We start from the raw sequence: 14,000 nt of genomic DNA, 5'->3' as shown, positions 1-14,000 counted from the left end.
TAGCGACTGAAGAAGGGTTTTCTTCGTTGTGTTAATTGTCCTGTACTCCATTTTTTGTTGTTTTTAAAAAAATGTCCAGTTCCTTTGGGTTGTGTCTATGTTTTCCTTTCTCTTTGTGTTCGACGTTCCTTTGGTGTCCTGTACTCATATATGCGTGTATATGTACATGTAGAGTAGGTACGTACATATACTTTATATATATGCATATGTTTTATTTCATTATTAATATATATATATATATGTATATATATTATATATATAATATATATTATATATATATATATATATATATATATATATATATATATATATAATATATATATAATATATATATATTAGATAATAAAACGAATGGCTTACACCTGGTAGCTACTGGTAAAGTACGATTACTCTCACAATGATCGCTATGTATATTTCTTTATGCTCACAAGGGGCTAAACATAGAGGGGACAAACAAGATAAACGGATTAAGTCGACTACATGTACCCCAGTGCGTAAGTGGTACTTAATTTATCGACCCCGCAAAGATGAAAGGCAAAATCGACCTCGGCGGAATTTGAACTCAGAACTTAACGGCAGACGAAATACGGCTACGCATTTCGCCCGGCGTGCTAACGATTCTGCCAGCTCGCAGCTTTTTGATCGTTATGTATATGGCAAATGAAAGACGGAAGATGGAAAATACGAGAATTTATCATTAATCAAGACAATTATTTCGACACATCAAGTATCGATCCCTCACGGGTGAGACACTAGGTAACTAGTTCAGGAGCATTCGGTGCAGATGCATCTCATAGGGTGATAAATAAATACAACTCGTTAAAATGACAGTTCTGCAATGTAAATTCTCGTTTTGTAGAAAGAAAAGGGATCTTTTCGGTTTGAACGGCAGTTTTTAACATAATTTCTAGGTAACTAAAAAATTTTAAACTTCGTATACTGGTAGAATATGTTTATAAAACATCTTTTTCTCTTGGCTTTATTGAGAAAATTCTATAGTTTGTAAGATATTTGCTGGTTTTTTCTTCAATTTCTGCAATTTCAACCAATCAATGACATCTATTGAGGTAAAAAAAAACAGGATCTTTTCGGTTTGAACGGCAGTTTTTAACATAATTTCTAGGTAACTAAAACATTTTAAACTTCGTATACTGGTAGAATATGTTTATAAAACATCTTTTTCTTTTGGCTTTATTGAGAAAATTCTATAGTTTGTAAGATATTTGCTGGTTTTTTCTTCAATTTCTGCAATTTCAACCAATCAATGACGTCCATTGAGGTAAAAAAACATTCTGTGCCGTATGAATATGTCCCTCGTTTAAGAAACAGATTGGGTTTATTTACATTTGTGAAGAAAAAAGATACCCTCCCCCCACCTCTAACCCTAACCCTAACTAACCCTAACCCTAAAACAGATTGAAATGCAATAGATCGATACTAGGGTCGTAATTATGGGTGCCAATTTCAACACGTTAAAATGACAGTTCTGCAATGTAAATTCTCGTTTTGTATAAAGAAAAGGGATCTTTTCGGTTTGAACGGCAGTTTTTAACATAATTTCTAGGTAACTAAAACATTTTAAACTTCGTATACTGGTAGAATGTGTTTATAAAACATCTTTTTCTCTTGGCTTTATTGAGAAAATTCTATAGTTTGTAAGATATTTGTTTTTTCTCTTCAATTTCTGCAATTTCAACCAATCAATGACGTCCATTGAGGTAAAAACATTCTGTGTCGTATGAATATGTCCCTCGTTTAAGAAACAGATTGGGTTTATTTACATTTGCGAATAAAAAAGATACCCTTCCCTCCACCCCTAACAGATACTAGGATCATCATTATGGGTAACAATTTCATATGACACCGCTAGAAAAAACTTCCAGTCAAACCGAAAAGATCCAAGAAATGCGGCCGGACGAGGAAATATCTTCATTTACATTTTATCGAAAATAAAATCACCAATGGTAAAAAGAGAAACGAACACGCAATCCAGCGCGAAAAGTATTACAAATAAGCGTTAACAAATATGGATGTATAAACGCCCTCGGGTAAGCTGCATGGCGCGAGAACTCTCGCTCATACAGGCACCGTGAAAATCTGAGCATACGCATATGTTTTAGCCCCTTGTGAGCAATAAAGAAAACCTTGGAAATGAACGGTTCTCATAGGCGGACTTTTACTCTGGCAACCAAGACGATATTGCACATTGCGGCAATCCAACTCCGAAAGAGTAAAGAGTATGTATACACACACACACACATATATAATATATATATATATATATATATATATATATATATATATATATATATATATATATATATATATATATATATATAAATAATAATAAATATTAGGGAATAAATCCAAATTTACGGGAAAAAATCAGATTTAGGATAAATCCAATTTATAGTAAAATATTATATAATATTAATTCGAGACAAAACCACTATTGTGCAATCAAACAAGGAAAGACTTAATCAATACATAAACATTTAATATAAAGTAAATAAACCGCCACAACAATTGTTTCATGTCTTCAAATGAAACAATGTAGTGGCGGGTTTTTTTACTTTATATTAAAATTTTTATGTATTGATAAGTCTTTCTTGTTTGATTGGCAAAATAGTGGTTTTGTCTCGAATTAATATTATTATATATATATATATATATACCGGAGTAAAAACATAATGTGAAACAAGGTGGAAAAAAGAGTACTCAAATACCAGTGGTAGAGTAATATGTTTTATTTAAAGCAGCAAAAATTCAACAAAACCTGTTACTCTGAGCTTCCCGTTGCCGTTCATCGGACAGTTTTTGGCAAAAACGTCCGATGAATGGCAACGGGAAACTCAGAGTAACAGGTTTTTGTTGAATTTTCTGCTGCTTTAAATAAAGCATATTACTCTCTCTCTCTCTCTCCTCTTATATATATATATATATATATATATAATATATATATACACACACACATAAATATATATATCTTACGTTCACAAATCTAGCTAAATAGCTGCTTGGCGTTTATAAGAATGGGGAGGTCAAAAGGTCATCCATTCATACCTTACAGTAAATTATGTTAACAGTTAATCAAATTCATTCCCACTGCATTGTGTGAAAATACATTTATATGCCGCAGGAGTGGCTGTGTGGTAAGTAGCTTGCTTACTAACCACATGACTCCGGGTTCAGTCCCACTGCGTGGCATCTTGGGCAAGTGTCTTCTACTATAGCCTCGGGCCGACCAAAGCCTGTAAGTGGATTTGGTAGACGAAAACTGAAAGAAGCCCATCGTATAGATAATATATAATATATATATATATAATATATATATATTAAGTATAGGAAGAATGGAGCTGAACGAAGATTTAACAAATTCCTTTATTTTATTCGACATATTTTCGAGTCTGCAAAGTCCCTAATTCCGAGTGAATAAGGAGTCCATTATGCAGCTTTCTCTTCAGGAAAACCAGGAACTTATTCTCCAACAAAATGCACAACAAGCTTTTCGACGACTGCTCACATTCGAACACACAGACACAGTCTTTCAGTTCTTGACCGTAATTCTTGCTATCTCTCTCTCTCTGCCTTCCACACACACATTCACGCATTCAAAGACGCACACACACATTAAGGCAATTTTACACACTCATACATACGAGCACTCATTCATAAAATAAATCAAATATAAACACCAGCCATACAGAATACATTCCCTTACTTTAATTTTCCTATACTTTCCTTCTCCTTCCTTGATTCTACCCTTGAACTATTTCAACGGACAATTTCTCCTGCTTTCAACCAATCTGGCGTCACCCCTATAAATAGACATTATTTATCATTATCTTTATGGGCTCCTCGTGAGCAGTCGTCGAAAAGCTTGTTGTGCATTTTGTTGGAGAATTAAGTTCCTGGATTTTCCTGAAGAGAAAGCTGCATAATGGACTCCTTATTCACTCGGAATTAGGGACTTTGCAGACTTCGAAACATATGTCGAAAATAAAATAAAGGAATTTTGTTAAATCTTCGTTCAGCTCCATTCTTTCCTATACTTAATATATAAAAACTTCAATTTCCGCACTAAGGCACGGTTTTTATGCCCTATGGTCGTAACTTCAACCGTGCTTTTTTGTGTGTGAGTTTGCTACCCAGGTATCGGTTATCTTTCGAATTATCCGTAATAATATAATTCATTTGTCTACTTATATATATATAATATATATATATATATATATATATATATATATATATATATTATATATATATATGTGTGTGTGTGTATGCGTGTGTGTGTGTGCGTGTATGTTTGTGTGTCTGTGTTTGTCACCTAGCATTGCTTGACAACCGATGCTGGTGTGTTTATGTCCCCGTCAACAGGACTTCTATAATGTCATGATAGACCGTGAAGTCTGACGTAGCATAGTAAATTCCATTGTCTCGACCACGATCGAACAATGATGATGATGATGTGTGTGTTTAGCCCCCTAGCATTGCTTGACAACCGATGCTGGTGTGTTTATGTCCCCGTAACTTAGCGGTTCGGCAAAAGAGACCGATAGAATAAGTACTGGGCTTACAAAGAATAAGTCTCGGGGTCGAGTTGCTCGATAAAGGCGGTTGCTCCAGCATGGCCGCAGTCAAATGACTGAAACAAGTAAAAGAGTAAAAGAGGTATCCCTTAATAAGGTTTAAAACCTGCATTTGAATATATTTATATATTATATATTATATATATATATATATATATATATATATATATATATATAATATATATATATATATATATTTGAAAATAGTACATATATATACATATGTATGTGTATGCGTAAGTATTTAAATGACTAAAGTACATATATTATATATAATATATATATGTATATCTTATATGAAATTCCGTTCTGTCTGTCTGTGTGTCTTCTCGGATCTCGGGCATCCTCCATCCGATTGCGCTCAAATTTGATATGTTGATACCGACGGTATCAGGGCATGTACAAGTCTTGAAAAAATTACAAAAATCGATTCCAGGTGAGAATGCAATCAATAAAGCCGTTTTTGTCCTGCTTTTCTTCCGTCAGCCTGTACATAACTGCACCTTCCATTTTTTGTTGTTTTTGTACTGCTTAAAGGCCCGTTTCTTTCCTGCCAAGCTTACTGTTTAAACCATGTTTGTGTTCTCCCAGTCAACAGCCTTATCCATTACTGGTACTTTAAACTCTTCGGTTGCATATTTGTGTGAATAAAATCGTTTTTCATTAGAATAGAAAAAAAGTCTATCTTTATTTCTTCTTTTGCTGGTGTCTCAAATTTAGGTTAATCCCCATTTCTTTTGGGTACCTCTTGTATATATGTATGTATGTATGTATGTATGTATGTATGTATGTATGTATGTATGTAAAGAAAGGATGGAACTAGCTTAACCTACATGAAAAGGCCGACCGGATGAATAAACTTCTATCAAAGGAACAAACAATAAATTACACTATTATTAAAACGAATGCCAGCAATTTCTAAAGTCTGCAGGTTGTATGTTCTGAAACAAAGCACCTCTTTGTATCAGGTTTTCGGCACAAGGTCTTACGAAACGCACTTTATCAAAATTGGGGACCAGGTTGGTGACAAGTTATGTGGGTGGGTGGGTATATATACTCTTTTATTCTTTTACTTGTTTCAGTCATTTTAACTGCGGCCATGCTGGAGCACCGCCTTTTAGTCGAGTAAATCGACCCCGGGAGTTATTCTTTGTAAGCCCAGTACTTATTCTATCGGTCTCTTTTGCTGAACCGCTAAGTTACGGGGACTTAAACACACCAGCATCGGCTGTCAAGCAATGGCGAGGGGGGGGACAAAAACAGACACACAAACATATACACACATACATACATATATATATATATATATATATATACATATATACGACGGGCTTCTTTCAGTTTCCGTCAACCAAATCCACTCACAAGGCTTTGGTCGGCCCGAGGCTATAGTAGAAGACACTTGCCCAAGGTGCCACGCAGTGGGACTGAACCCGGAACCATGTGGTTGGGAAGCAAGCTACTTACCACACAGCCACTCCTGCGCCTATATATATGTATATATATGTATGTATATGTATATATGTATATATATGTATGTATGTATGTATGTATATATATATATATATAATATATATTATATATATATATATATATATATGTGTGTGTGTGTGTGTGTGTGTATGTAGTATGTGTGTATGTATGTATGTATGTAAGTATATCTATGTGTGTGTTTTTGACCTCCCACTACCGGTAGTTTTGGTTTGCTTATGTTCCTGCGTCTCAGCGGATTGGCAAAAGGAACCGCTAGAATAAATATCAGGTTTAAAAAAAGGGGAATTCTGGGATCGATTCGCTTGGCTAAATCTTTTCAACGTAGTGCTCCATTATGGTCGCACTCTAATGACTGAAACCAGCAAAAGATTAAAGCTGCATTGTATTAATTATCGAAATCGCAACACCAAATGACTGTCGTGTTAGAGAGAAAGGAGAATTAGCATCTTTTACTCGTTTCAATTGTTGGACTACGGCCATGCTGGAGCACCGTCTTGAAGGATTTTGCCGAACATGTTGGCCCAAATCCCCATCTTTTGTTTTAAAGTCTGGTACTTATTCTATCGGTTTCTTTTGCCGAACTGCTCAGTTACGAGAACGTAAACAGACCAACACCGTTTGAGAAGCAGATCGTCGTAGTGGTAGGAAAACACCCATATATGTATGTATCAACGTCGGGCTTCCACACAGTTTCCATCAACCAAATCCTACCTCAAGGCATTCATCGGCCCGTGGCTCTAAAAGAAGACACTTGCCTTGCAGAGGGATTGAACCCAATAACCTCTGGTTGCAAAGTTAACGCGTTAAGCGCACAGCCATGTCTGCTCCTATTTAGGTAAGAAATGACGCCGAATTACAGCGACCCCAGTATATGACTGATACTTATTTCCTCAACCCCAGAAAGGATGAACGGCAACGTCGACCTTGGCTGAATTGGAACCTTTGTCGTAAATCCATAATGAATGCCACTGAACATTTAGTCCGGCCTGCTAACCATTCTGCCAGCTCGTCGCCTTTCTCATAATTATAATGACCCTTTCTACGACAGGCACAAAGCTGTATTAATTGTAATAGTGATGGCGATGATGATGATCCTTTCCTTCTGAATCACCGAGGCGTGACGCAAACAACTTGGCCGGTGTAATACTGGACGACATTTAACAAGATTCCATAAAGCGAATTCAAATTGAAAACTTTAGTAGACACCCCACCACCACCACCACCACCACCAGCGAAAAACGAGATAACTATAAAAAATGTAAGAGTGGGGTGTAAGAGTGAAAGGGAGAAGAAAGGGGAGACGAAGGAAATGTGAAAAAGAAGAAAAGAACATTTGCTTTAACACCTTTTCTTATCTTAAAAAATCATCAGTTTTGAAATTCATTTTTTTTTTGTTCAATTTGAGAACCTGTGTTATACAATAGTTGACGCAGTTTGTTTCACCAACCAATCAGATTTCGATATAATCTCGACCCCGATTATTCGTCATCATCATCATCGTTGTTATTATTACAACATGCTATTACATGAAATACGATGATACAATTGGCTTTTTATGCCTCTTTGTTACCTCGGGAGACTATATCCTGTTACTCAGTATTTCTTAGAAAAGCTTTTCGTTATATAAAGGTGTGAGACTCGGGGAAGATTGTCAAACGATTAGCTTTGGATCGCGAGCTGCTGTCTGAATTTTATCGTTTGAGAAGAGAAGGAAACGTTTCCAGCCATGACCATCAAATATCTTCTGTTTGTGGCCATTTGTCTTGGCATTGCCAGAGATATCTATGCCGTAGATTTGACCCTGAAACCTGGTGAAACCAGTAATGCTGCCATCGATGCAACCATAAGAAAAATCCGAGACAATTGTATTCTGGCACAAGATTATTATTTCCTGAGACGCTTGGCAGTGGCCCAGATGAATTCTATCGCAGCAACAACTGGTGGAATATGGAGGGTAAGTACCAGATTTGTACATATACACACGTATACACAAACGCACACAATCAAACACATGCACACACGTACGCACGCATACGCAGACACATATGCATCTATGTGCATTCCTTACATGTGTAAGTGTGAATTTAAGTATTTTATGAATTTACAAGATATTTAGCTACAAAGACTATATATATATCACCATGATAGATCGGTAGCCACTACACACATTTTTCTCTCCTTGTTACTTTCTGTGTTCCTTTCTGTAGAAGAGCGTAGGCTCGAAACGTAAAAGACTTTTTTCAATCCCTGAGCGTTTATACAAATACATCTGTTTGTTTTGTACACCACTGCCTCGTCTTTTGGGTTTTTTTTCGTGAACTCTCCTATATATATATATATATATATATATATATATATATATATATAATATATATATATATATATATATATATATATATATATATATATCTATATATATATATATATATATATATATACATATATTTATATATATATATATATAGATATATAATATATATATATATATATATATATATATATATATATAATATATATATATATATATATTATATATATATATATATATATATATATATATATATATATATATATATATATATATATTGGTTGGTTGGCATCCTTTTGTCTCGGGAGACAATGGAATTGCGCATAGAGCAAAACGCACCGTTGTCAAACATTTAAACCAAATTTTCTCAAAACAACTGTCCGACCGTCCCATAGGCCTCCCCTTTGAGAAACACATGATTTAACCTAATTTGAGACACCAGCAAAAGAAGAAATAAAGATAGACTTTTTTCTATTCCATGAAAAACGATTTTATTCAAACAAAATGCAACCGAAGAGTTTAAAGTACCAGTAATGATAAGGCTGTTGACTGGGAGAACACAAACATGGTTTAAACAGTAATCTTGGCAGGAAAGAAACGGGCCTTTAAGCAGTACAAAAACAACAAAAAGGAAGGTTCAGTTATGTACAGGCTGACGGAAGAAAAGCAGGACAAAACAACTTTATTGATTGCATTCTCACCTGGAATCGATTTGTAATTTTTTCAAGACTGTACATGCCCTGATACAGTCGGGTATCAACATATCAAATTTGAGTGCAATCGGATGGAGGATGCCGAGAACCGAGAAGACACACGAGCAGACAGACAGAACGGATTTTATATAAGATATATATATATATATATATAATATATAAATATATATATATATATATATATATATATATATATATATATACTTTAGTCATTTGAATACTTACGCATACATACACATACATATGTATATATATATATGTACATATTTTCATATATATATAAATATATTCAAATGCAGGTTATAAACCTTATTAAGGGATACTCTCTTTTACTCTTTTACTTGTTTCAGTCATTTGACTGCGGCCATGCTGGAGCACCGCCTTTAATCGAGCAAATCGACCCCGAGACTTATTCTTTGTAAGCCCAGTACTTATTCTATCGGTCTCTTTTGCCGAACCGCTAAGTAACGGGGACGTAAACACACCAGCATCGGTTGTCAAGCAATGCTAGGGGGACAAACACACACACAAACACACACGCACACATATATATATATACATATATACGACAGGATTCTTTCAGTTTCCTTCTACCAAATCCACTCACAAGGCTTTGGTCGGCCCGAGGCTACAGCAGAAGACACTTGCCCAAGGTGCCACGCAGTGAGACTGAACCCGGAACCATGTGGTTGGTTAGCAAGCTACTTACCACACTGCCACTCCTGCACCTATCATACAAATATTCTTTTAAAAAAACTTTTCTTTTAATTTTTCTAAATTAAATTATTCAATTGTTACAGTTGAAAAGGTCTCAAATGACCGAAACCAGTACTGAAATGTTCTTTATAAAATTATTTTAGCATTTTCTGTCTTGACTTGTTTTTTTTCATATATATATATATATATATATATATATATATATATATATATATATATATAAAAACTGAAATGCGTTTTTACCGCTTGGATCGCTTCAATGCCACTACATCCCGTCCGATTCGCTCAAAATTTACAGGGACATGTAGAATGAGGTGACGATGCCCGCGGGCTACCTTAGAAATCCCTAGCTTGAAAGGTGTGGTTGCTAGGGGGCCATCTTTTCGCTCACGCTATTTTCCTCTTTCCCTCTCTTACTCCCCTTCATTTATAACTTGAGAATTCCACTCCTGTTATTAATGTATTCCCCTCAACTCCCTTTCACTTTCCCTTTATAAGTTCGTCAGACGGTTTTCTTTGATGTATCTGTCTGCATTCATAGGGAGAATTATCATCGCTACCAACAACACACAATCATGAGAACAAATATTATGAATCAGATATTCAATTCGTTCATTATATATGTGTGTGTGTGTGTGTCGATATATAAATATGTATATATAATGTATATATACAAAGTGTATATATCTGTATTTATGTATATTAAACTTTTTAATACTTTTTGATAGTTATATATTTTTTAAACAAATTATAAATATAATTAATAATTTTTATTTTAAATTTAAATAATTTAAATTTTTCAATTTTATATATTTTATATATTATATTTTTATTTTTATGTTTTTTTTTGTTTTTTTTTTGCCTATAGTGGTTTTATCTCTAATTTAATTTATACATATATATATATAATTTGTATATATAATGCGTGCAGCACACACACACACACACACACACACACACACACAGACACACACACACACACATATATATATATATAATGTGTGCATTATGTGGTCGGTCGGTTCAGCTGAAAATATGCACACTATGAACCCTTTCGTTACTATATTTCTGACCAAAATACACCCCTTATGTGTTTCAATTAATTTCTAACTAATCATAAATTAGTCTGGTTTCATTAAACAACTATAACTTTTTTATTTATCATATATTAATGTGATTTTTGGAAGATAATTGGATGAAATGTTTCCTCACCAATTCTATACCTATAATTTTTGTCACAAAGTGACTCTAATTGCAGGTAGATCAGGTAAATTCAACAAAATATAAAATTATTAAAATTTGTTCAAACATCGCTATAGAAAATGGGTTATTAGCTAATATTCAATTGGTATACAACAAAATTTTACGATAGAATTTGTTATTCTGGGTAACTTTCTGATACCCATAATAATATTTATGGCAAAATAGTCTTATTTCATTTAAGGTTGTGGGAAACCACTAACTCTCTTCCTTTCTTTCGCTTGTTTACATTTAGCGTAACGGTTCGTTTCCGCCGTAATGATTTCAAATAGGCTCATTCGAAAAAGTAAAAAGAAATAGTCTAAGGCTTTACTCTCCTGGGAAAGTCTGTGGCTTTCCAGTTTCTTCAGAAAAATCACCGAAAAAACAGTTTTCAATTTTCACTCCATTCAGGTGCCAATTCATTTTCTTTATCGCTGTGGAGCTCTCGGATTCACTGTTTTCACTTTCGGAAAATGAAACATCAGATTCATTATCAAATACCACGTGCTTTTTTTTTCAGTCATAGAGTTAGATTTATCAAGGTCTTCAGTAGAAAATCCTTCGAATTCTGACTCGCTGCTTGATATGATGAAATTCGTATCCATTTTTTGTCAGAATTACAAAGTTTTAAAACACAATAGGAACAAATTTTGGAAAAAAATCTCCCAAAATTCACCGTTAAACTGTCAATACGTTGCTGTCCGTCGTTAAGAAATGCCAATCATGGTGACTCTACTATCCTCAGATTCTATCCCTTCAAACTTTGCTTTCCAATATTTCATTATTTTTATTCAGCTCGCAAGTTCGTGTCCCTTTTAAATGTTAGCGTTTTGCTGTCTGCCTTGAAGCGTAGACCTTTCTGTTGCCATGCCTGATTTATGATTGATCTTTCTAATATTTTATTTCCCAACTTACTCAAGATCTTTTGTGTTTATAATGGGAGAGAGATAGATAAAGATAGAGAGTAGAGAAAGCGAGGGAGAGTCGGAGAGAAAAGAAAAGTAAGAGAGTGGGAAAGTGAGAGAGAAAGGAGAGAGAAAGACAAATACGGAGAATCATCATCATCATCATCATCGTTTACGTCCGTTTTCCGTGCTAGCACGGTTTGGACAGTTTGACGGGGTCTGAAAGGCAGGAGGCTGCACCAGGCTCCAGTATGATCTGGCAGTGTTTCTACAGGTGGGATGACCTTCCTAACGCCAATTACTCTGTGAGTGTAGTGGGTGCTTTTTTCGTTTCGCCGCACAGGTGCCAGGGGGGCTCGCAGCGGCAACGATCGGTTGGTGCTTTTTACGTGCCACTGGCATAGAAGCCAGTCAAGGCGGCGCTGCAATCGGCCACGTTCGGATGGTGCTTTTTACGTGCTGAAAGAAAGCAGAAAACAGAAGAACAACCACCCACTCTTACCCGCGCGTCGCGTAGAGCGGGTCACCTTCAGCTAGTATATATATATATATATATATATATATATATATATGTAAAGGCGCGTGGCTCAGTGGTTAGAGCGTCGAGCTTATGATCGTGAGGTTGTGAGCTCGAATCCCGGACCGGGCTGCGTGTTGTGTTCTTGAGCAAGACACTTTATTTCACGTTGCTCCAGTTCACTCAGCTGTAGAAATGAGTTGCGACGTCACAGGTGCCAAGCTGTATCGGCCCCTTTCCCTTTACCTTGGATAACATCGGTGACGTGGAGAGGGGAGGCCGGTATGCATGGGCGACTGCTGGTCTTCCATAAAACAACCTTGCCCAGACTTGTGCCTAAGAGGGTAACTCTCTAGGTGCAAACCCATGGTCAGTGTCTGACCGAAGGGGGTCACCATATATATATATATATATATATAACATACCCAAACGCAAAAGCAGGATATTGAGTCGATGAGAGGTTACGTAGCAAAAGACCCTTAGAGTATCGCGCAGTTCGATCCCGTAAGTCCTTGTATATGCCATAACCCTTTCCACTAGAGGCACAAGGCCTGAAATTTATGGGGGAGGTGTCCAGTCGACTTAGATCCAGCCTAGTACACAACCGGTACTTGATTTATCAAAACCGAAAGGGGTCTTTTGCTGTTGGTGTTGTTGTCTAATGTAAACCTTCATTTGCCATATCTTCCATCCACAACCATCCATCTTGAATTTTTTTTCTCCAAGTATAATTTATGGAGGATTTTATGGACGAACACATCTGTCCTATTAAAGGTAAAATGAGTAATCTAATGACGCCCGATAGACTCCTCCGTTTGGCACAAAAACATCTTTGTCTTATGTTTCTGTAGGTAACCAACACCCAATTGACAACCGTCCAAAGTGCTTGCAATGGTATACTGAAAACGAATTGCAGTAAAGCGAAAACTGAGTTCAACGTTGATGTATCGACCCTAACAATGTCCGACCTACAAATTCCCCTATATTCTGGATTGGCAATGAGCTTGTTTATTTTAAAATCTGTATCACCGGTTCCGCTTCAAAAAGCACAGCAAGCTCAATCGTGGAAAAAGTATATCTATTCGAGCGGCGACACCACTAAATTTGTGACCTGGTCAAATGAATTAGAACGGTTAAACGGTGAGTAAAAATTATTGTCTGTGCTCTTTTGTCGTATAATCTTGTATATGTATGTATGTCAGTGTTAAGTTTTATTTCAAGATTTCATGCCAATAGAGAAAGAGCCGGTTTCTAACCTTATTCAAGGGTATTTTTGTTTGTTTGTATGTATATGCGCAGATTAGGAAGGAATGTTATAGAAGAGTTCGAGCAATACTGAAGTCTGACCTGAATGCATATAATGTGTTAGCCATAAATTCCTTAGCAGTCTGAATTGTTCCTTATAGCTTCAATGTGCTTAACTGGAATACCAGTGAAATAATGAAAATTGACAGAAAAATCCGCAAGCTACTGACTTGTAATAAGATGCACCATCCAAAGGCAGACGTGGATCGC

The 14,000-nt window shown here is 35.7% G+C and overlaps 1 protein-coding gene across 1 annotated transcript; it reads left to right on the top strand.

Annotated features, from left to right (window-relative positions):
* The first annotated feature begins 7,698 nt into the window (after window positions 1–7,698).
* On the top strand, window positions 7,699–13,650 carry LOC115227331. Its single transcript, XM_029798202.2, has 2 exons — window positions 7,699–8,037; window positions 13,337–13,650. Exons 1-2 carry the CDS (start codon window positions 7,810–7,812, stop codon window positions 13,631–13,633), a joined length of 525 nt encoding a protein of 174 aa, XP_029654062.1. The 5' UTR covers window positions 7,699–7,809; the 3' UTR covers window positions 13,634–13,650.
* The last annotated feature ends 350 nt before the right edge of the window (window positions 13,651–14,000 follow it).

This window comes from Octopus sinensis, unplaced genomic scaffold, assembly GCF_006345805.1.
Source record: "Octopus sinensis unplaced genomic scaffold, ASM634580v1 Contig02702, whole genome shotgun sequence".
NCBI lineage: Eukaryota > Metazoa > Mollusca > Cephalopoda > Octopoda > Octopodidae > Octopus > Octopus sinensis.
This window is presented reverse-complemented; position numbering and strand designations above follow the sequence as displayed.